Raw genomic sequence first — 23,344 nt, forward strand, 5'->3', positions numbered from 1 at the left:
GGACTTGGGCAGTGCCCCCCTAGTTCCTGACGCTAATCATGCTTGTGTGACTGTCCTTTTAACCTCCTGTGATGCTGAGGCGGCCTGAGTGTGTGGTATTTGGTGAAGAACAAGATTTGCAGAGCGTTGAGTTAAAAACCATCAGTTTGCATTTTCTGCCTGAGGCTGTGCTGTTTGCTCTTGCGGGTGCACGTGCAGTCCCTCTGCAAAACACAACCACCGGCCCCGGAAGGGGAGAGATGAGCAGGGAGATGCTCTTGGGCAGAAGCAGCTCAGAAATGGGGATGCTGGGCAGAGGGGCTCCAGCTTTGGGTTCCTCGTCATTCCACAGGCAGGGGATCGTGACCTGGAGCATTGCCTGACACTGCACTGTGCTGTGGGGCAGGGAGTAGCAGGGACCTGATAAACAATAAGAGGTGTTTTGCTAAAGGTTCTAGACAGTGACTCATCTACTGTAGGAAGGGACAGGAAGGAGAGGCAGCACAGGAGCTTTCTAGAGTACAAATGGGTCTTTCCCCGTGATTTTATCAGAAGCAGGAGGTTAGGAATCCTTTATTACTCTCACAATAGTGTAGACCTGTAGGTTATAAACCTCCTGACGCACGTGTCCCTGTACCAGCACCTCCTGCATCCCTGTTCCTGGGGAGCATCCTGCTGTTGGGCCACATCCTGTGGTGGGACAGTTTCAAAATTTGAGGTGATTTCCAGTCCTCACAATTGATTTTATCTGACCATTCTTAGTCACTTCTGAGTCTCTCCAGATAATTGATCCTTGTCCATACATTGTTTCATGGTTCTGCATGTGCCTGGCTAGCTGGGGTGTTTCAGAAGTCATTTCCCTTGCCTCTGAGTTGCTCAGTCTTAACTTTTCTTCTGCGTGCAGCCTTCCTCCCTCGGGCTTTTCTGCCTTCTCCTGCCCTGGACAGCACAGAGGAGGTGCAGTGCTGCTGACTTTCACTCTTCCAGGTGTGCTGCACCCTGAGAGGCCTTCCCAGCTATTGGTAGCATTGCTGACTGCCCCCACTTGAAAAGTGTCTGTGTAAGGAATTGTTTTGCTAATATTTGCCTGGATTTGTTTTATTTGCTGCTTCCAGTTTTCAGAGGAATTGGTGCAGCCAGTTGGTCCTTGCTGACTGAGCACCTTGCTCACAGCGAGCAGCTGGCTTCCTCTCTGGGGATTTATGGCTCCTGCGCCACCTCTCCCCCTTTGCTGGGGATTTACCTGGTAATGCTGATGTCTGGTCTGCTGGTGGATTTGTAATGCCTCCCTGCTGGCAGGGAGGAAAGATCCCCAAGCCCTCCAACAGAGAGCCCTCATGCCAGTGGTTAAGGGCAGACAACTCTAGTGGGTGTTTGCTGAGAATTATTCCTTTGCAAGAAGCAACTTTTGACCAGAAGTTGGCATATTTTTGAGACCTGTGAGTCTCTAATCATACCCTTTTCCATTGCAAGGTGTTCTTTCACGATTAGGCAGACTCATCAAACCATCTTGGAAATGGCTGTGGGTCCTGGGGCTGGTCCTTGCACTGCTGCCCCGGGCACTTTCGGATCTGGGGTTCTCACTTTATCTGGGTTAAGCTCCCAAGGAAAGACCTGGTTTGAGAGATCAGAACTGGGCCAATTTGTAGGCCAGAATGGGGCTCTGGGTGTCCCAAGGGCAGATTTAGGTACAGAAACAGCTGAAGGTCAAGGTTCCCACCTCCCTTCCTTGCACGGATACCTTCCTCTGCTGAACACAGAGGGGGTTATCTCCCTGTCCTGCTGGGCAGGTAGCAGGACATAGGGCAGGACCTAGCTTTATTATTCCTTTCAAAGCGTGTAAAACACCCCTTGCTGAGAAGTACTGGAGCTGTGAAATGCAGACGGGGCTACCCCCAGGAATAGCAGCAGCCTCAGGGAATGGAGGGAAAGCTTTTCTTCATGCCCTACCACCTCACCCTCTGAAGAGAGCGTTCACTGTGTCTGCATCTCCCAGAGGAAGGTTTAACAGCACCAGGCTTTGCTGTAACCCTCGGGCACCGTGTGGATGAGCCTGGGTGGAGATATGTCTGAAGGGGACAGTGCATCCTTGCCTCTTCGTTTCAGTTCTCCTGTGATATCCTGGATGCCTTGTTGGTACCACACTCCACGTCCCCTACCCTCGGGGTGTCAGGGAGGCTGTCCAGGCAGTGTGCAGGTTTGGGGCACCTCTGGGTGCTGAGGGCTCCCGTGCCCTGCCCAGGGCACCGCAGGAACTGATGCCCAAAGGCTGCCCTACTCTGTCCTGCAGCAAGCTTGAGAGGTTTAGTTAAGGTATATAGAGGAGTACATTTATGAGTACACTTAAAAAGTCGAGAGGTATTAAATACATATTTTTCTGGGCCGTGGCTTGTGTCAGAGCTGTGTGCAGGAAAACAAAGGGTTTTCTGGGGTGGCTATGCTTTGCTGTCAGCCTGTGCCTGCTCAGCCTGGCTCGTACACCGGAGTGTTTGGGTCTTTGTGTTTCTGGTCGCCTTGCAGCAGGCACAGGCAGGGGTTTCTGTTCTCCCTTTGCACCCTGTTCTGCTGACACCTGCATTTTCCTCGGCCCAGAGGTGTGAATGCTTTACCTGCCAGCACCTCCTGCTCCTGCAGAGCAGAAGATGGCTTTTTGCAGGGAACCAGGGGGAGCCGTGCCACTCACTTCTTCCTTATTAACTAGAAAGGAATAAAGTTGCAGAGGGATCAGATTTTGAGAAAGACCCAGAGTTCCAAAATGCTCCCAGAGGATAGATCCCTAATTACTCTCTAATTGCATTAGAGTTTAATTTGTTGTTGTTTTTACTGTAATGCTCCCATTTTTCTCCCAGTTTGCTCTGTTTCATTAACTAGAAATGGCTGGAGATGAATATTTGCAATATCAAAACTTGCCTGTTGTGCAATGCTTGACAGGTTTTAGGCCTTTATTGTGCTGTCAGGGGCACGGGTGACTTTGCCAGCTCTGGCTGCCTGGGACTCGGGCCTCGGGCGCAGCGCTCACCCAATGGCAGCGTTTTGCCTACACATGCAGGTTTGGTCCTGGGAGATTTGGTGTCTGTCCTGCTTCCAGGAGACATGGAAAAAGCTGAGCTGAGCTGTCCCCAGAGCAGCTTACGGGCAGCTGCTCTTCAAAAGGCTTGTTTAATCCATTTCTCCTGAGCACAGTGGGGAGCAGGTCTGGAAATGAATTTGGGAAGCTTCAAAAAGGGTTTTCAGGAGCTTCATTTAGAAAGCAATAGGGGAGAGGAATATTGCTGCTTTTAATTCTGAAGCAGAAATATATTTACTTTGCCTTGTTTAAGGGGAAATGGTGTAGAAGGTATAGTTAAGCTTAGACCTGCTTTTTGCCAATGCATCTTTGTTGGTGAAACAAATCCTGAAGGTGGGAGGGTATAAATAAACCTTTCCAGTTTATCATCCTCAGCACTTGAGGCCCTAGAGGTGTCACTTGCCTGCTGCTTTGATCTACTTGCTTATATATCACATACCTGTTATTTGTGTTCGTCACAAAGGGCACGTGAGCAAGGTCCCCACTGCCTGTGAGCTGGGTGTGGTGGAGCTGCACCCACAGCTCTCAGAAAGTGATATGAGCCACGAGGAGACACGGGGAACTGCACGGGTGAACTCAAAACTGCTCCTAAATTTGATCCAGCCACTTAAAAACAGTGGGTGGACCTGGTGGTGAAGTGAGATGTTGGTATTTAAAGCTGTCTTGTAGGATGCAGCCGGAGACATGACACCCAGCAGTGAGCTGTGAAGGTGAGACATGTTCTGGTTTCAAAATTCACCGAGAAAATGGGAAAAGCTTGGAGTGCTGGATCTGCAGCACCTAGAGTGGCTTGTCAGAAACCCCCAGGAACGGAATGGAATTGAACACCCACAGCACTCGAAACCATAAATTAGTCGGTTAAACCTGCTGTTGTGCAGAATGCTGTGCAAGCCCCTCTATTATTTGATATACAATAAGCACATGTGAGCTGATTGAACTAGAGGCAGAAACTGTTGTGGCCTCAGTGCGTGAGCACGGTGCTCAGGCTGGCAGTTCCTCTGCTCTCAGCTGTAACCCTGGATCTCAGGACACGGGGGTGCCTTCTACGTCTGTGCTTGCCACCTCCGAGCTTCAGTCTTGGCTTCAGTGACAGCACGTGGCGGAGGGAAGCCAGAGTTTACTTTGACTTCAAATGAAGACTAATTAGTCAATTCTGTGTTTTCCATCCTACAGTGTCACTAGTGAAAGCATCAAGATGATAACTGCAGATTCAACTGCTTATTTGGAAATACTGAGCAATTAGACAAGTTTATGACAATATTATTTCCTGCCACCAGAGATGATTCACAATACTACTAATTGTAGCAATAATTAATCCGTCTAATTTTCAAGCACGCAGCTGTAGTTCATGGTAGTCTGGTGGGGGCAGGAGTCACACAGAGTGTGGGGACCCGTTATTTTCTCTGTTTAATCATCAGAGTCCTTTACTGCACTTTCAGCTTGTTGTGCCTTTTGAGGAGGTGCCAGGCTGCTCCCTTTGCCTGCTCTCAGAGGCACAGGCTGGGGTGTCCCAGCAGATCCCCACATCTGGGAACAGGGCAGTGAAGACACAGGGATGTGAGGAGCCAGTTCATAGTGTTCTGCTCTGACTGTGGGTTAGATAGGACATTACAAAGCTGGTATGTTTTTGGCTCTGCAGAGCATACAAAGAACATTTTTGAGCCCTTTTTCCTCCTAGCCAGACTGTAAGGCTGACAGCCACGGGTGCAGGATAACCTACAAACTCCACTTGGAAAACTGATGCTATATGAAACACATTAACTTGTTTTAATGCCTTTCTGTTGCTTCTGAGTACCACAGGGGATACCTAATAAATACTGTAGGAATTGGAGTCCCCAGACTATGCAGGAAAGGGAGACCTTTCCAAACCTATGAGTCAGAGCTGGTCTCTGAAAGGAGCAGCCAGTGCCTACCCCGGCGCGTGCCCAGCTCCAGCCCTTCTGCAGTGGCAGTTCAATTTCTCACAAAAATAGAACCGTTTGCATTTCTGGAGACCCTTTGGCTGGAGCACTGCAGTGGGCATTGATGAACCATTTCTCATTGCTCACATCTTGGTAAGGGACAGAATGGTGTTTTTTCCAGAGGAGAAAATGAAACATGAGTTATCTGTGTGGCTTGCTGAGATGCTCCCAAGCCCAAGGAAGACAGGTCTGACATAAAACTTAAAAGTCCCGCATGCTTCTGCTTAGTGTGGCTGAGAGTGGGAGATGCTCCTGCTTCTTAGAAGAAAGCAAATGCAAACAAAATGAGGGGTTTGTTTTTTCTTTTTCTAAATCGAAGATGGGCAAAGATAAAGTGCTGTAGGAAGGATGTAAATGTTTTATGTTTTACTTAAGATAAAGCTCCTTGTTTGCTGGTGCTCACAAAGCTAATTGACAGATTACATGATAATAAGAAGGAGTTTAATGAAATCTGCCAATACCCTTTAAAGGATGTGGAATTTGGATGTGCAGTTTAATGAGGCCAGGGGTTTAGCTGCTCTGTGCTAGCTGTGGGATTCTGGAAACATTTGCATTCCTGTTATCTTGTTTCTAAATAATTTCTTTGATGACAAGAAGCTCAGCTGTAGCAGGGAGCTGTGGCTGAAGGGAGCAGAGTCCATCAGTCATCGCAGGCAGGGAGGGTTCCTGGCCGGAGTTGCTCAGCTGCCTTGGTGGCACCCGAGCTCCTGTAACTCCTCGCCAGGTGGCAGTCGGTGAGTCATCTCTGGCTGGCAACACAGGGTGGGAGAGGAGCCATCCTAGGGAGTGGAGAGGAGCTCAGCCCGCCTGCTCCACCGCGGCTGAAAACTCAGGGATAACCTGGAGCATCTCTGCTTCTGCTGTCTCTAACTTGGTTAACATCTGCTGGGCGGGGAGCATTTAGTGCTGCCAGCAGTGACAGTAAACTGATCTGGGGTTAGTGCTGCTGAGCCTGATTGTGGTTTTGGGAAGAGTTGCTTTAGCTTAGGCAGCCAGGCAAGCATGCAGGCTTTTATCATGGATCCAGAATTAAAATAATCCCCCATCAGCGATGGACAGATTTGTTCTCTGGAGGCTTCTTCTAAGTCTGTTGCCACCTTACATGGCTTTTCCTCTTGGGTTTCTGAGTTGAAGCTGACGGGGACTGACAAGCCCTGATTATGCAAAGTACCGGAGGCAACGGACTGCCGGCATGGCATTCGGCTTGCCTCGCTTCCTGCCATTTTGTATGCTATTAGGGAGCCACTGGAAGAAGTAGGTCCTGCTCATCTGAAAATGCATGTGTGTTCCTGGCGGAGACTGCAGGGCTGTGCGGGGGCCCCGCTGCGTGCGGGGCCTGCGCCGGGGCCCGGCCGGGCAGCAGTGACCCGGCTGCCGGGGTGCCCCAGTCTGGCTGGGCCTGCGCCCACGCTCAGTGAGTCCCGAGACTATTTATGGGTCTTTTTGTGAGAAACCACCGTTTCCATGGCAACCGTGAGCATCACATGGTAACCCTGGCTCTGGCGGGTGAGCCTGCAAGGCGCCGCGCTGCGCCCCGGGCTCGGCCGCGACGCCCGGCAAGGTCCTGGGAGCCCGGGATGGGAGGAAGAGTGGAGGGGAGAGCACCGGGATGTGGAGGGAAGCGGGAGCAGGTGCCAGGGTTCCAGACCCGGCTGTGCTGGACCAGGCACCCTCCCCAGGCTGGGGAGGCCTGGGCTTAGTCAAGGCGAACCCGTTCCTGCAGGAAGGTGGGACCCGGGTCAAGGTCCCACTTTTGCGAACCATCCTAATGCAAGCTAGTCCCTCCCCTCTGCCTCTGACTGCAGCAGCCCCTCTGTCTCGAGTGTAGTCTCTGCAAAGCCTGCACAGGTCTGTTTTAATGCTTATTTCAGGAGCTTTCTGGGCTGTCCCCACTGCTAAGGGTTGAGCTGTGCCACCTGGCCATGCTGCAGTGAGTGACAGAGCCCCGTCCTTGAAGTGTGCAGGACACAGAGTCGATACCCTGCGGCACAAAATCTGATAGCTCTCCCTTGAGTTCCTACAAACTGTATTAAAAGAGTCACAATATATCAATCTCTTTTCTTAAAATGTATTTTTATTCAAATCAGCACATGTTTGCAATTAAACCCTGCTACATGATGTAGTGTGAATAATTAGAAAAATTCATGTGCTTAATGGGATACTTGCATTTGTAGGGAAGGAATGATGGCTACTCGCAGAATTGCAGCATGGCTCCCTCTAAACTTGGCAGTGGCCTTCCCTCATGTTCCCTGAGGCACTTTGGGGCATGGAGGGCTTGCCTCCACTGCACGCCCAGATCTGTCCTTTGCTCTCTGCTTCTGTGTGCCTGTAATTTCCGTTGCTTTTGTTCCCACTTCAAACAGGCAAGAGGTCAAAAAGTCACCAGCTGGATTTTAGTGCCACGCATAAGCTCGAGTCTCCTGCTTCTGCTCCCCCCATCAGGTGGGTGCTGTGCTGCCCGGTGTGCTGCAGGTGGGGGATGCAGAGGCACACCTGGAGACGTGGCCCTGCTGTTGTTCTGCCTGGAGGGTATTGCCTGTCTCTCCTGGCTTCCCTCTGCCATAGAACACTGCTTCTCCTGATGTGTTCATCAGGCTGTTTTCTTGCCTGGTTCAGTTTATATAAATGGTACCTTGATGATTAGGTGAGGAGATGGGAACATAGGGCAGCTTTCCCCCTAGCCCAGAGCTCATGAGTCTTGGGAATTCAGGGAGACATCCATGGCATTTCCTCCCCACAGTGACATGAAAGCTGAGAGGCTCTTTCCAAAAACATCATCTCCATCCACTGAGAGGACACTGCTGTTGTGTGACTGTACCTTTCTTAGTCCTGCCAAACACAGAATCCCAGAATGGTTTGGGTTAGAAAAGACCTTAAAAATCACCTTGTTCCAATTCCCCTCCGTGGGCAGGGACACCTTCTACTTGCCCCAGTTTCTCCAAGGCCCATCTAGCCTGGCCCCCTTGGGCACTTCTATCAAGAAGTCAACCCCAGCAAATGAGCAACTTGCCTGCTTACACTGGGGGAAATCGTGTGAAGTGAGGCGTTTAGGGTGCTGAGGTTGAGCCTTGTCTTCACTGGGGCTCTGACTCGCTCATGTTGTTTTCCACAACCTCTCCTCTCTGTGCTGACACATGCAGCAGCCACGTGCAGGATCTCTCCTGCTCCCCAGCTCGTGCCACACACAATCTTGTTCTGATTTTCAAGGCTCCAATAAAGCGTGTCCAAATGCATCAAAGGCTCAGTGCAGAAGTGAAGCAAATTGACTTCGTAGAGGATTTAGGGAATGGAGGGAGTTGGGATGAACCCCAAACCAAACAAGAACGGCAGGGAAGGTAAAGCATGGTAGTGCTGGCAGATGTTCAGCACAGCTGGAGGGACGTGGAACATCTTTGGTTTGGCAGGAGAATGGGAAAAACAGAAATTAGCACACACATCCTCTGGAGCTGTGGCTTGTAGGGAGCTCTTTGTGGGTAGGGACACACTACCATGACCTCTGGGACACAGGATTATCTGGGCTCTGTTACATTGCCCTGCTCCACCTCTCTGGGACTGTGGAGGGACAGAAGGGAAATTCAGGTGCTGATACAGGCTGAGGCTGCAGATCCCATGGCTGTGAATTTGGGCTGTTGCACCAGCTCAGGTGGGCTACAGAGTCGTGTCATCACCATGGGATGGGCTGTCCTGTCCTGTCCTGTCTGTGGCTGCCAGGGAGAGCCAGCAGCACAGAACTGCCACAGGCTACCCCATCCCAGCCCTTTTCCTGGCTGCTGTGGCCCCCAGCACCCAGACTGTCTCAAAGCAATAAAAGCAGGAGGAGAACTGCACTCATGGAACAGGCTCAGCCATTGTCTTGTCGTGCTGGGAAATCAGACACTTCAAAAGGCAGTTTTGCATTTCTTCAGATGCCGCCATGTAAGTGCAGTGACAGAGTTGCTCAAAGCACATTAATTATTAGTAAAGGCTTTTTTTCTTTTTATTGCAAGACAAATTAAACAACAGACAAAAGCAGGAGGTGTTACAAGAGATGTTAATCCATGAGAGAGTGACAGCAGCAAAAGCCACAAATAATTCATAACATGAAAATCAGGACATTTAATTTTTGGCTTGTTGTTTGCATTAGGCATTCGTGCACATGCTCATGAATGTGCTCCGGTGTGGAGATTTTGGAGGCTGTTAATCTTGGAAAAAGTGATTATAGGCCTTCAAGAGTAAATCAGATAAGAGACCACATTTTTTTTCTCTCCTCTTGACTGGAGAAAACCAAGTTGCTGAACCCTGTATTTCCTATGGCACTCCTTGTCCTTGATTGGGCAATAGAAAAAATGAATGTGTACAGGAATTCCAGGGCACTTCCACCACTCTCCGGTGTGACAGGGACACATTTAGCATGTGACCCCACCTAGAAGGATTCATCTGGTGCAAAGCATTTCCTTAGAAAGGATTTTGGCTTTGCATATGTCTCTGATGTCAGTTGTGGGTTGCTGTCCTCCAAAATTTAGTGCAGCTTAGTTAGCACCTTTCTGGACATTGCCAAAACCTGGCGTCAGTCTGATGAAATTGATTTTTCACTGAGCTGTTACAGTCACTGAAACTGCTGAGAAGAATTGCAGCCATGTGGCACAAGGTGCTGCAGACGAGGTCTCCTGTGACACACTGAGCCATTCCTAGAGATGCTGAGCTGACGTGTGCAGAGGCCATGGATCTGGAGCAGGGAGGGGACATGGCACTGGAGTGTGGCACAGGAGGCTGTAATAAACCCCACTGAAAGACACAAAGTGATTGTCATTTTTGGGAGAGGCCCCTCATGTCCCCACCTGAGGAGGAGGACACTAGGAGTTTCAGATATTTATACCTCAAGGTGCAGACCAAGTGCTTCTGCTCAGCATGACAGTTTGTGACAAGGTCATGAACCCCATGTCAGTTCTTCAATTCTCAGCAAGAAAAGTATCTGTGAGTGTTCAGGGACATGTCCCACCCTGCTCAGCACCTGTGGCTACCCTAGAATGTTGTCCCTCACAGCTGGGGACATACTGGTGGCAGGAAAACCCCTCCATTCTGTGCTGCATTTTGACACATGGGCTGTGAGGTGAGATCAGCTGAGGGCTGGTCAGTCCTGGAGTAGTTAGACATGTGTGGGCAGGGAGAGAGTCACGGTGGTATTAAGTGATTAGAAATACATAAATATTAATTGCTTATGAACTCCCTTTATCGCACTTGCAGGCAGAAGACATTAATAAATCACTGCTTGGATTAACCCACAGAAGGGGGTGTATCTGAGATGAGACAGAAATGGGAAAGGGAGCTTTTCTGGAGAGGAGGAAGTGCTGGTTTTAGGCTGGGCACCCACAGCACAAAGCTGTGCTCTTTTTCAGGGTTTCATGCCCAGAGTCTGCCTCTTGGTGCAGAGGGGAGCCCTTGCAGCTATGCAGAGAAGCCATCACCCAGCCTTGCTGTGGCATCTCTGCACCATCCTTTTTAGGAAGCAGACATTTGGTTCTTGCATGTAACGGGGTTCCTGGCAGATCCCCAGGGAAATACCTGGCCCTTCCCTGAGGTCTGTGTGCAGGGCCAGCTGGTGCCACCCTGGGCACTGTGGCAGCTCTAAAGCCTGCCTGGTGGAGAGGGGCATTCATTTCACTGCATGTTCATGCAGTTCATGCATTCATTTCACTGCATGTTAGCCGGACATCCTTTGGCAGCTGCTGAGGAGGGGAAGAGAGTTTTGTTCCTCTGTTGCATTTCTTGGGACAGGTAATTGTCCGTTTTCTCAAGTCAGTGACTGGTGCTTGAATTTAAACTTGTTCTGGGGCTGTCTTGGTTTCAGTGGCAACTTTGCAAGGGTGATTTCTATAAATGGGTGCTGGTAGTGGATTGCTTGTGTGGAAATCTTCCTTGCTGAGGTGAATCTATTATTTTCTGTTAAAATTTAATTTTGTCTTGAGCAGTTATTGTTACCAGAGCTTTCTAATTATTTTAAGTAGCCAAGCTTACATATGCTTGAATCCTCATAGCAGTTTAGCCTAATATATTCATGCAAAAGCATGAAGGAGGTATTGCTTCCATTTGTTCTTTTGTTCTTCCTAATCCCCATCCCTCTCTGCTCTGTCTTGCTGTACTTTTCATCACCATGAAAAAGCAATGCCTGGAAAAAGCAACACTGAAACCATCTGCCAGAATCCCAGGCATGAGGACAGCCAGTTCTGTTTCTGTGTCTGGACAAGGGGACCCTGCCATCCTGCAGGCTTTGGCAATCCCAGGCTTGCTATGCTTCCTGGCGGCACAGGGAGCTTTCAGGTAAGCAGGAGCTGCTGCTGCTCACCTGTGCATCCAAGCAAAGAGAGCTGGTCCCTGACCTTCCCTGGGAGAGAAGGGTCCCCCCATCCTTCCACTGGTGGTTCCATGGGAGTGTGGCAGTTTGGAGACAGCCCTGGGATCAGAGGAGCTGCTTGGGGAGGTCAAAGCAACGCGGTGCCAGGCTGTCCTCTGCGGAGAGTGGGATGGAGGCAGCTGCGCCTCAGTGAGGTGCTCAAGTGACGCCAGGCAGGTTCTGCTGGTGGGGAAGATACATCAGGATTTGGGAGCAGGAGCTTCTGTCACATGTAACTGTGCTCTGATGTGTTATGTGAGGGTCTCCCATTCCAGAGAGACTTTTATTAGGTAACTCGAATATTTACACATGAATCGTGGTGCACAGCAGTCACGTCATCAGCAGAACCACTATGTTCTCCTGGTGCTGAATCTGTGATATCGAGGAGAACACATCCCACACCTGTATCAGAACTTACTGCTTAGAGGAAATGCCTGAGATCCAGCTCCTGGATAAGCCTGTTCAGCCCCTGCTGCTGTAAAGGAGGACAGACGATTCCATTTCAGAAAAATAGACTTAGGCTCTGTTATCAGAGCACAGAATGCTGAATTAATGCTGAGAAGCTTTTGATTTACTCTGATTTTTGCAATGAGGGTTTGTACTAGCATTGCAGGCTGCATGCAGATGAAGGTGGTGTTAACCTGTCTGTGGCTTGGTTGCTGGATTGAGGTTTAATGAGATTCTTTGGTTTGCTTTGTGTCAATCTGTTGGAGTTAAGTGAGATTTCTTCCTCCCACTTTGTTTTGCCTTTGATGCAATTTTGCAACACTTCTTGTATTCCTAAAAGGGTCTTTTGGTGTCTTTGAAAGTTTCTCAATGCAATATCTCTCTGGACAGAGCAAATGAGGATTAAAACTAGGCAGACAACAAGAGAAAACAAGCAAATGTCTTTGCAGAATCAAAGAAAGAGCAAGCACAGCAGCAGAGGAGCTCTGAGATTAGTGTTTTTGTCTGGTAAACCAGAACACCTGAGCAAACCTTGTCCTGGAACTCGGGGCCGGCTGGTCTCTTCAGGCTGGCAGTCTCTGGTGTCAGCTCATCTGCTTGTTTTCATAAAATATGCAGGGACCACAATAACCGTGGGATGGCAGGACACTGGGGGTTTGGCATAACCACCTCCAGCTCCGCTGCACAGCCCGGCAGTGACCGGCCTTTCTGCACCTGACTTTGTCTGCTAATGAGATCTCATCACCTGTTCATTTCCATGTTATTTTTCTTCCCAGTCAGTGGAATGAACTCTATAAAACCTGTATTATCAGTCTTCATTATGCTCAGGTTTGTTATGATTGTGAATTAATAGACTTTATCTTGGCATTAATGAGAAGGCAGCATCTCTTTTCCCTCTTATTTGCATAGGGGTTGGTTTTAAATATTCTCTCTATGTAGCTGCTTCTGTTGCTTTCTGGCTCTGCTTGGGTTCAGTCTGTTTTAAGCCTGAACCTTTCTGATACACCCCTTGATTGTGAGTTCAGATCTGTATACCTGCAGTGGCACAAGGAGGAGGCTATGAACAGAGGAGCGATGTGTTCCTGTGAATCAGAGCACTCAGCAAGCAGGTTTTAAAGGTGCAAGTGTCCTCGTAGAAAGTTCTGGGGAACACATAAATATTTAAACAGCCACTGGAGAACAGCACAGCCCAATAAGTCATCCAAACAATTCTCTTCCACATCTAAATTGAGAAATATGACAGAGTGCTCTTTAAACATAAAACCACCTTCCTCCAGGTTGTGATGCTGTTTGCCTTCTCTATAAAAGTCTTTATAAGCTCTTTTATTGTTGTATAACAAATGGTCAAGTGTGTTTTGAGCCATGAGCAATCTCTGTCAGAGCTGGTTCTGTGCATGGTGTTTCTAGATGGGAAAGGTGATGAACAGCCATTCACAAGTAGCTCACACGTGGATGTTAGAGCAAGCTGTGCTGTGGAACCTGTGCTGTGTGTGTGGCGTTCAGAGGATGGTGTTGCTTGGGCACACCTGGCCTTTGTGTCTGACTGCTCCTGCTGCAGCAGTAGAAGGGCCACGCTCCAGTCCCAGCAGCACCCAGGAACTGCCCGGGGCGAGGAATGAACACTTGACTTGGGCTGCTGGTACATAAACCTGGGGACTCCAAATGGGAGGGACTGGGGATGTGGGGGGACATCTGTGTGTCACATTTACACCTATATAACATTGGTTTCATTCCCTCATGGTGACAAGAACTGCTTGGCTCAAGTGTTGCCTTGCCCTTGGCTCTATAGTAGCCTTGTCAGACACATCTGCCTGCTCTCTGTAACTGATTCTGCTTCTTGTCTCTTCTCTCTGTCATGCACAGATGAAATCCTCTGACATCGACCAAGAATTGTTCACTGAAAGTTACTGCAAGGTATGCAGTGCTCAGCTGATCTCCGAGTCCCAGCGCGTGGCCCATTACGAGGTAGGATGTTCTTGGTCTGTCACTCCACCATTGCAGTTCTGCTTGGAAGACTCAGCATTTGAAGAACTGTTTTTACTGGGGGCATCTTGCTCTGTCAGTGATGTCACTGCAGCGGTGTCTGTTGCATGTCTGGCTTTTTCTTCTGTTTTTGCCAAGTCAGCCTGCAATTTGATCAGGACTGAAGGAAACACAGTTAGCAAGGAGAGCAATTAAGAGTGCAGCAAAACAAGCTCAGGTTGTATTAAATGTGCTGCACTGTGGTTTGATGAGTAGGAATCACTGATTGTGCAGAGAATAGATTAGAATTTGTGAATGTATTTAAGCATTTAAGAGGTAGTGAGCAATGAATAATTAGAAAGGATGGATTATTAGAGACATGTTAGAACAGCAATTAACAGCACTGCATATCTTCAAAACAAACTTAAATACATTCCTATTAAACAAGGAGGAAATTATGGAGGGATCTGATGCTGTAAAATCCTTCAGGGAAGGAAACCCACTTCCTGGGTGTAGATCCTGCCAGGATGAGGGACTTTTGGAGAACAGAGATTCTCAGGTTCAAATGCAGAAGAGGTACAGGGTCACTGTGTGGTGGCTGTGCACGAGGGACTGTCCTCCCCTGGGGCCATGTGCGATGGTCCAGCCTGTCCTGGAGGACTCCAGAAGTGATGCATGTCTGCATTATCTATATTACATAGTCTGTATACAGAGAATAAACTGTATTAACTCTGTATATTCATAATATGTAATATAGAGATAATACATATATTTGGATAATATGGAATAATTTGGTCTGATTTTGGTGGTCTTGTAGGTCTTCTCCAACCTAAATGGTTCTGTGATTCTGTGTGATGAACTGGGAGATAAGGGGCTTCTGCACTCATGGGAGGTGTACTTTGCTTCTGTTTTTGGTTATATGGAGACTCCAATGTCTTCAGAGTTCCAACAGATGCAGAGTTTGTGCACAGGGACCTGGAAGATGAAGTTACCCCAAGCATTTGCTTGACTTGAGTGTTTTGCAGTTGATACACGAGGGACACAATTGTGTGGCCAGTGGAGAATGTGCAGGAAGCTTAATGTACGTGATCTGAGGATGCTGTGCTGCATTAATTAACAATGGGAACAAGAATGTACGTTTGCTTGTAGGGCACTTTACATGTCTGTTTTGGTGAATTTCTTAGGAGCTCTTCTGTAACTGCTCCTCTGGCTGCCCTCTGTGTGCAGTAGAGATCCTGGCAACTCTGTGAAGTTGAAGGCTGCAGTTTTAGGGACACCTTCCAGATCTTGATGCTGGGCACCGCAGATGCCAAATTTTGCCTGCAGGAGGCAGGAGCATTGCTGCAGAAACAGGAGCAGCGCCTGGCGAGCCACAGGGTGCTCAGCCAATCTCGTCTCCTCTGTGCCTGTCATTGTAGGTATGAGCTGAATCATTAATTCATAGCAGATGTTTTTGAAATGTGGAAAACAACACCATTTTCTGTTGTATATTTTAGTGCGAGGTGTTGTGCTCGTTTGTCATCCGCTGTGAAATCCCAGCAGACGCTGTAGATGTTTGGCACAGTAATGTCATTCCCAAATCTTGCTGGTGGGTTGCATAACACAGAGCAGAGGCTTGGAGTGAGTGGGCTGTAAAGGCTAGTTAGGATCCCCTCCAGTGGCCCAGAGGCTGGGAGTGCCTCTGCCCTGTGGCTGTGCCACACTTTGCTGCTCTCCACAGGGAGCAGTGTCCCTTTGGGGCATCTGTTCTGCTCACCACTCCCGAGTCTGATGCTCATTCTCGTGGTAACCTTATGGCACCCTGGTCCCAAGAGCCCACAGGCACGTGAGGGGCTGAAAACCTGCCCTGAAGTTTTCTGGGGAGGTGGAGTTGGGGGCTCTATCCTGCCTGAGACTGCCAGCCCTTGCTGCAGGCCATTAGTTAATAGCAGGAGTGTAAAATTCACTGTTTCTTTCTAATTATAAAGTAGCTGGTCACAATTTTCACACCTTCCTTTTTTTTCTTCTTACTTTTAGTAAGTGCTGTACAGTTAAAAACTGATTATTTTCATAGGGGAAATATCAACTTCAGAAGACTGAATTTTCTGCAAATCCATTTCCAGGAGCTCTGGGGGTGGCCACCTCGGCTACCCATGGGTGCTGAGGTGGTGGTGGTTCAGCCGGGAATGCTGGGTGCCGGGGTTCCATCTGGGTTTGTTTTGGTCAGCAGAGCCCTTGTCCTTCCTGAGCGAGCCTGGAGAGAGAGGGAATTGATGCACTGCCTCACTAGCGCAGTCAGGGGAGCTCTGCAGCCCTTGTGCCAGCGACTGGAATCTTGCCTCTCTGTGCATGCAAAATAAGACATTTCTCTGTAAGAAAATAGAGGGAAGCAGTCTATGAAAGGGGGACGTTTTTATCTTGCCAAACAGGAATAGTCAGTTCCAATTGCTGTCTCATCTCCTTCTCCAAATCAGCAACCAATAACTTTTCTTCTGTGCTACTTTGCCAGGAATAAAAAATGATTTTATGTCAGTCACGCGGTATTAAGTGATATTATTTCCAAGGGCAAGTGTAGTGGAAAAATGACAAAAGGATCAGAGTGTTTGCAGCACTTTGAGCTTCCAGCTTGACATACAGCAAATACTGCCTTTATTACATGTGCTTCATGCAACTGTGTTTCTGGCTGTGTCTGATGTGTCTGATGCACTCTGGCTCTCCTTCCCCTCCTGGTGAAAGTGCCAGGTCCTGCCCTCCTCTCGAGGGTTCACCCCAGGACAGAGCTGAGTCTGGGGATATTGATTGCAGTGATGTTCCCAAATGAGGAGATGCCTTAACGAGCCCGGTGCATGCTGCGGTGCTGAGCGTGTCCAGGGGCTGATGCTGGGCAGCTTCTGCGCAGTTGTGAGAGATAGAGGAGGCAAATCTTACTGCTTGGTGTGGATGCCCAAAAGAGTGTGCATTTGCATATTTTAATTCTTAAAGCAAATTACTGTCTTAATTTGTCCCCTGAAGTATCAGAAAACTCTCTTCCCACTTCTGTTTCTGGAATAAAGCAGCGAAGTACGGATGCCGAGACAATCCCTGGGTGGCACTCACTGTGCTGTGCCAAGTATCCCTGAGCTACCCTGGCTCCCCTTTCCTCCCTGGGAGGATCAAAAGGGAACAAGGTGGCTGTTTGGTGAAGAATCCAAGTGCTGCACGTGATGGCTGGCTTTGCCGGGCAGGAGGTGGCCAGGCACGGGGTGATGGCCAGTTCGGGGAGGGCATTTCACACCTGAGGGTATTTCACACCTCGTGTTCCACTGTGGTCCAAGGGACAAGAATGTGCTGCGCTTGCTGCAATGCCATTGAAAGTCTGTGCTGCAGAAGTGAGTTTTTTCTTTTCTGTATCTCTGCATCTTTCCTTCCTCTGGAGCAGAAGCCTTTTTGGTGCTGGACTCCCTCTGGATTACCTGTAATTTAACACTTCTTCCAGCTCTGTCTCTGAGAGAGGTTTTATTAATCACTTTGGTGAGCTGCTCTGTAAATTAAAAAGCTAAAACAAAGAGAGCTAAGGTTTCTTAGTTAGCTCTGAGTCCTCATCTCTATGTAGAAATGTTCACAGCCATTAGGAAGATGTTACCATTTATTTTCATGTTTCCCCTTGAAAATCCTGCAGGAAAATTGCCTCATATACAAAGTTGCTCTCAGATTTCACCCTGAGCTGCACATTCATCACCACATTTGCTCCTCAAGCTGCTGTAATGCTCTTCTCCATTTTCTCCATAATCTTTATTGCTTCAGGTGTTCAGAGAGTGCTTTGTTTTTCCATTTAAAATGAAGGAAGATGCCAGGTCTGGAGGAAGAGCAGCCCAGGAGGGGCCTGTGCAAGTGTCAGCTCACCTTACGGGATGAGGAATTGCTGCTTGAATGCTTGTGGTGGAGCAGCAGGGGAGGGCAGAGGCAAAGTGTATTAAAATTCAAATGCAGAAGAACCAGGGAAAACAAATCAAGTGGCATGCCCTTTGGCTCCTCTCCAAGCTGAGCACTGTGGAATTTCTCACTGTCTCCAGAGCGAAGCAGGCGAGCGATATCGACAGCCTCATCAATGCTCCTTGTCTGCATGGGCTGGAGTGGTGCTGGGGTTAATCTGCTTCCAGTTGGGCTGTCCTTGGCTGGAAACAGCGTGAAGCAACGGTTTGTCTGAAGGAATAATAAATATTGTTTACTATTGGCACATTAGTGCCTTAAGGATCAAGATGTGTGTGCTCAGAAGGGCAATCCTGTGTCTGAAATATTAATGTGCTGCAAGAGCACATACTCTATTTAACAAAATAAATGCTATGCTAGAAAGCAAGGAGCTGGACTGTTATGTTTCTACTCCCAGCTCCCTGTGTGAGATGCTGCAAGCATTTCCAGGATGGAGGAGTGGAAAGGATGTGCTTTAGCTGAAGATAAAGGCTGCACAGGGCTGTTGTGTGTCAGGTTCTCCTGATGTCAGTGATTATGGAAGGGAATGTGGCATTTGCTGGCCATGGTCTCTGTTGTATGTTCTGCCACTGTTGCTGCTCACCTGCCATGTTGTCTTGCTTTGGTGGCAGTGACATGTAAATCCTTCAGAGGATGAAGGAGGAGGGGACACCCTACCCCTTGTTGCCATGTCCTTCCCCACCACTGCTGGAATCTGCTCTGCTGTGGTGGTCACGGGTTTTGGTGGCTGATCAAACATTACTGTTATCCTGCAGATCATGCTGGTGTTGGACAGAAGAACCTGGGCTTGAGGAGAAAAAGCTGAAGAGGGCATATTTGTGTTGCAGAGATGACAAAGGTGCTTTTCTGTTCTTTTTTGTGTGCACATGCAGGCCTGCTGCAGGTATTCCTTGGCCGTTTGTGTCGTGATAACAGCCCCAGTTAAAATATGTTGAGGAAAACGTGGCCACCCATTGTGTATGAGAGAGATAGGTGGGTGCCAGGGTTTTAGGGCACAAGGCTTGTGCTTCCTCTCTGCACACAGGGCAGCAGCAGGTGCTGCATGATGGTGGGCTCTGGGAGCCAGTGGAGATGGGATGGGACTTTACAAGGCTCTGTGTTACTGCTCTGTTGTCAACATTAATGGCTGAGCATTATTTTTTATGCACTCCCAGTGTCAAAATCTATTGCTAAACAGCAACGACAGCAGAGCAGATGAAGCCCTGTGCACAGCTCCCTTCCCAGGTACCTCTGCACAGAGGCCTATTGCTGTCTAAAAATAGCTGAAGTTAAAAGGTCCTTCAGAGCCGCAGTAAAACACACTGGGAAAATGGGACCATAGGGTTAGCAGTAGTGGAGAGGCAAAAGGGATGGCACATTAAAGCTACATGAAATGATAAATGAAAGCAAAGAAAGGTTGCACTGGCTCACCCTGGCCAGTGTCCCTGCGAGACAAGCTCCTGCAGCTCGTGCCCTTCCTTGCTGATCCTGCTGCACAGGAGGGCACCTCTTTGTTCCAGATATTCACTCCTGCCTGTCTTCAATATTTAAACTCCCAAGCCGTGTTTGGACTGGGGCTCTGGGTGTTTGGAAGCAGTCTGCAGCTCTCGTGCTGTGTTGTGACAGAGCCGCCCCCGTGCGCTCGGGGCTGTCGGGCGCTCGGGAGTGACTGGCACTGACACGCTGCCGCGGGGATTCGTTCTGCAAGCGGGGATGGAATGGGAACAGCAGCGCTGCTGCTGCTGTGGGGCTGGGCAGCTCGTGTGCACAGCAGACTTGTGTTTGTGTTAACTCTTCTGTCGCCTGCTGGTGCTGGGATGAGTGGCTGTGCCAGCGGTGAAGTCTACCCACACATCGAACATCAGCCCCCAAGAGCAGTGTGGCCCGAGATGAGGGACTGGAGCTGCAGGTGAGCACCAAGAATTTAGCTTGCTGCGTGGAGCACATTTCAGAAGCTCCCAGCCTGCTCACTCTGTCCCTGCATCCACTTTCCCTTGGCATGTTTACAGAATACTAGAATGGGTTGGGTTGGAAGGGACCTTTAAAGGTCTAGTCCAACCTCTGCCAAGAGCAGGGATGCCTTCAGCTCAATCAGGTCGCTCAGGGAGGTACATTGCCTGGAAAAATCACATAATACCAACGGAGAAGTTATGGTTGCATTAGTGTAAGATCCCCCTGCAGAAGGAATGTGAGAGGGCGATGTAAGGAGGGGCTTCCAGTGGGTTTAGGGAGGAGCAGGTGCCCGTGGTGGCCCCAGGTGTGGGGGACAGGTCTGTGGGTGGCAGCACCATGTAAGCCAGGTGCTGAGCCCAGCTGCTCCTGCAATGCTGCTCTGGCAACCGACTCTTAAGGAGAGTTATTTCCTCTCCACAGGGTACCCTGCAGTGTGTTGGACAAGAGATACTTTGACTACAGTCAAAACCAATATAGGAAGCAGTAAAGCTAAAGATCACAGCTGAAATGGTGATTCCTGAGACAGAAAATTCATGCTCAGGATCCCCACTTAGAGTCAGCCTGGCCATCCAGGTGGAATGATACAAGGAATAAGCAGATATAAGGAAGTGGAGCTAGTGGTTGTTTGGCTGAATAGATCCTCAGTAGTTACCTTAATGTGTAAACAAATCAATGTCCAAACCAGTAATGTGCCTTTCTTTGCTTTGGAGCAGCCAGTTTGATGGGGGTGCAAATTCAGCAGAGCACTTGGGAATTGCAGACACATTTCTTGGTGCCCAGGAAGGCAAAAGCATGAGTAGACACTTTTTAAAAAATTAACTCATGGAGGAAAAGGGGAAGTTGATAGAAATGACCATAAATTATAAATGAGGCTTTTCAAAAATTACAAAGGGAGAAAAAGGACATTGGCATCCTGCAGTGTCTGGAATAACAGCAGGGGAGTTCAGCTCTGCAGCGAGCCACAGGGATCTTGACAATGTTTGTTGTGTGGGTAGTAGAGGCAGAAAAGGGAAGGCATTTGCTGAAAATACTTCTCCTGTCTATTTAAAAAATGCAGAGGATGTTGTTATATCATAGAGGAAGAAATAGATTGGTTCCATTCCAGTAGAAATTTGGAAGGTTGTTAGGCAGTGATTACAAATTCCAGAATGATGTAGTTTAGGTCAGCAGGTCCAGTAATTCATAACTGGGTGCTTGGAGTGTGCTGGCCACATGCTGTGCACTGTCACTGCTGACCCTGTGGGCGTGGGAAAGAGGAGGAAGCTTCCAGGAGGAAGCAAGCACAGGGCCAGGCACGGCAGTGCCGGGGGTCCCGTGCGGGGAGCCGGAGCCATCCGGCTTGGCACAGCTCCTGGGCACAGCATGCTCGGGAAAGGGGCTGCAGGACTGTGGAACTGGGTTTCTGTACAAGATTTGGACAACTGGGCCAGTCAAAATAGCTTTCTCTCTTTTGATGAGATTACAAATAGGGCCAATACAGATAATAAAATTGGTATAATCATGTGACTGCGTGTTTTGTGGCAATTTAATTAAGAAACTGCCGGCACAAAAAAAATCAACAGTGTACACTAAAAGGATTGAAACACAACCAATGGCCTTCTGAAAAAGAATTTAATACAAACTAAGAAAAGCTGCAGCCGTTTGGGCTGCCACGGTTCCTTCCTTCATCTCGCACTGTGTCTCTGCTGGTGCTTGGTGCAGCCGTGTGCTTCCCAGTGTGGGGGTCCCTGGCCTTTGGCTGGAGAAGAGGTCACAGAGAAAGAGGAGCAGGAGGGGAAAGCTAAGCTGCCCAAAACCATAAAGCTGCCAGCACAGGAGAGAGCAAGGATTGATGAAGGGATATATGGGGAACAGGGAAATGAGATTATATGCTAGCACAGCCTGAGGGAAGCTGCAGAGATAGTTGATATTAACCTGATGACAGGAGACAGGAAGAGTGCCCTCACAAGTGAAGTGTTTTAGACTGCTGGATCAGCTTGAATCGTGGTGTAAAGTGTGAGCAGTTCCAGGGCCATGGTGGGTGCTGAGCTCCTGCAGCTGGTGAGGGGACTCCTCTCCCAGATCCCTGGGCAAAGGCAAAAGGGAAGAGCTGTGTTTGTCTGGGCAGCCTGGCAACCCCCGGGCTGTAATGCCTTGGCTGGCAGCTTCTGGCTGTGAAGGGAGATGGATCAGTCCTCTCCAGAGCCGCTGGTCCATCCACAGAGAAGGGGTGAGAAGCCCCTCCACCAAATGGGGAACGGGGCTGCGCATCCCAAACCGGCCGCAGCTCCCGGCTCCCACCAGCTGCTGCTGCTCCTGCAGGGACCTCACTGCCTGCTCCAGGCACGGTGTGCTGCAAAACCCAATTTATGCAAAATCAAATTGCATTTCATAGCACAATTTAGCTCTGCTCTACCCTTTTATGTTTTAGGGTTGAATTGCCAGAACTTTGCTGTCTCTGCCACAATCTTCTGTACTAGGGTAGATTTGATAGAGTTAGAAATAATCCATTTATTTACTTTTATTGATGAGCCTTGAGTAGCAAATGAGCTTGCAATGCAGAAGTCTGCAGCAGCTGTGTGAAAACAGACTCTGAGCTCCCTGCATAGTCAGGGCTGGTTTTCAAGCCTGCAGTATTAAACCAGACTTAGTGCCTTTAAAAGGTGCTGTTCCCACCAGAGACAGGGAAATGAAAATGCCTTTGGTGTAACACTTTGTACAGCTATAAAAGAAGTATTCACGGGCACAGAAACACCCTTATTGCACCCAAAATGAGGTTGTGGTGGCTGTTGGAGGTGCCTCCACGAGGCAGAGTGCTCATTCCGCACTGTGGATTTACAGTTGTGGCAAGGTTTTGTCTTTCCTAAAGCTTGTGCATGTGGTGAGATGGGTCAAAATGGGAGCTGGAGGTGCCCTAATCCAAATTTATCCCAGTTTTCTGGCTCCTCTTTGTGGTTCTTCCTTTGCCCCCCCCCATGTGTCTGGTACTTGCCCTCCTTGTGCCTTGAAGCTGCAGGTTTTCAGCTGGGAGAGGATAACCCGCAGTGCTGTTTGTGAGCAGCACACTCAGAATAATCACTGTGCTCCTGCCGTGCTCCTGCTGGGGTGTTGGGATGATAAATACACATGTAAATGTAGAAAATGCCAGAGATAAAATGGATGACAAATGGGCTGTGCTTCCTCTGCTCTGCAGAGGGAAGGAGATGCTCACCACATACACACAGAGGCCAGGGCTGATTTTAAGCTCCACTTTTATGATCATAAGATAATAAGGTTGCATAAGGAGCTGTGTAGTTTTAAATTATGCTAAACATAAGTCATTTCTTTACCTTGGCTTTCACAAATCCAAACAAATGCGCCAAGAAAGGTGAGAGGTGTTTTACAGAAGGCTGAAGCTTCGCTGCCTTTTAACGCTGACATCTGGGCACCATTTATGGTCCAGCTGAGTGCCATGGAGCAGAATCATAAAAATGATTCCTCCCAACATCTTTGCAGCTTACACACACACAGCAACCCCTCCCAAATATTTTGCCCTCTAAACTGAGCAGGCTGTGGCTGTGTGTGTGTGGGCATCGTGACGTGCTGGGTGAAGTCAACCGAGGGAAGAGCCTCGTGACTATGGGGAGGATGACTCGAGGGAGGCTGACTGCTCTGCGGGGTGTCAATGCTCAGGCAAGAGATTCAACTGAAAAACTCTGG

At 48.9% G+C, this 23,344-nt stretch overlaps 2 protein-coding genes and 1 long non-coding RNA gene across 7 annotated transcripts in view; 2 read left to right on the plus strand and 1 right to left on the minus strand.

Annotated features, from left to right (window-relative positions):
- Positions 1-23,344, plus strand: part of NKX6-3 (NK6 homeobox 3) — a 322,554-nt gene that overhangs the window by 79,498 nt on the left and 219,712 nt on the right. The window lies entirely within an intron of this gene.
- The window catches only part of ZMAT4 (zinc finger matrin-type 4), a 46,708-nt gene that overhangs the window by 1,084 nt on the left and 22,280 nt on the right, over positions 1-23,344 (plus strand). For 3 of the 5 annotated variants that reach the window (XM_068174680.1, XM_068174677.1, XM_068174679.1), the window contains exon 2: positions 13,688-13,789. In XM_068174680.1, coding sequence (XP_068030781.1) covers positions 13,688-13,789 — 102 coding nt within the window. Of the gene's footprint in view, positions 1-3,531; positions 3,757-13,687; positions 13,790-23,344 lie in introns of those variants that run through there. The other 2 variants (XM_068174681.1, XM_068174678.1) reach the window with 2 other exon arrangements.
- Positions 2,904-3,477, minus strand: LOC137463465 (uncharacterized). Its single transcript, XR_010993926.1, has 2 exons — positions 3,335-3,477; positions 2,904-3,174 (listed from the first exon to the last, which is right to left on the minus strand). It is a non-coding gene; the product is annotated as an uncharacterized lncRNA (long non-coding RNA).

This window comes from Anomalospiza imberbis, chromosome 28 (assembly GCF_031753505.1).
Source record: "Anomalospiza imberbis isolate Cuckoo-Finch-1a 21T00152 chromosome 28, ASM3175350v1, whole genome shotgun sequence".
Lineage (NCBI taxonomy): Eukaryota > Metazoa > Chordata > Aves > Passeriformes > Viduidae > Anomalospiza > Anomalospiza imberbis.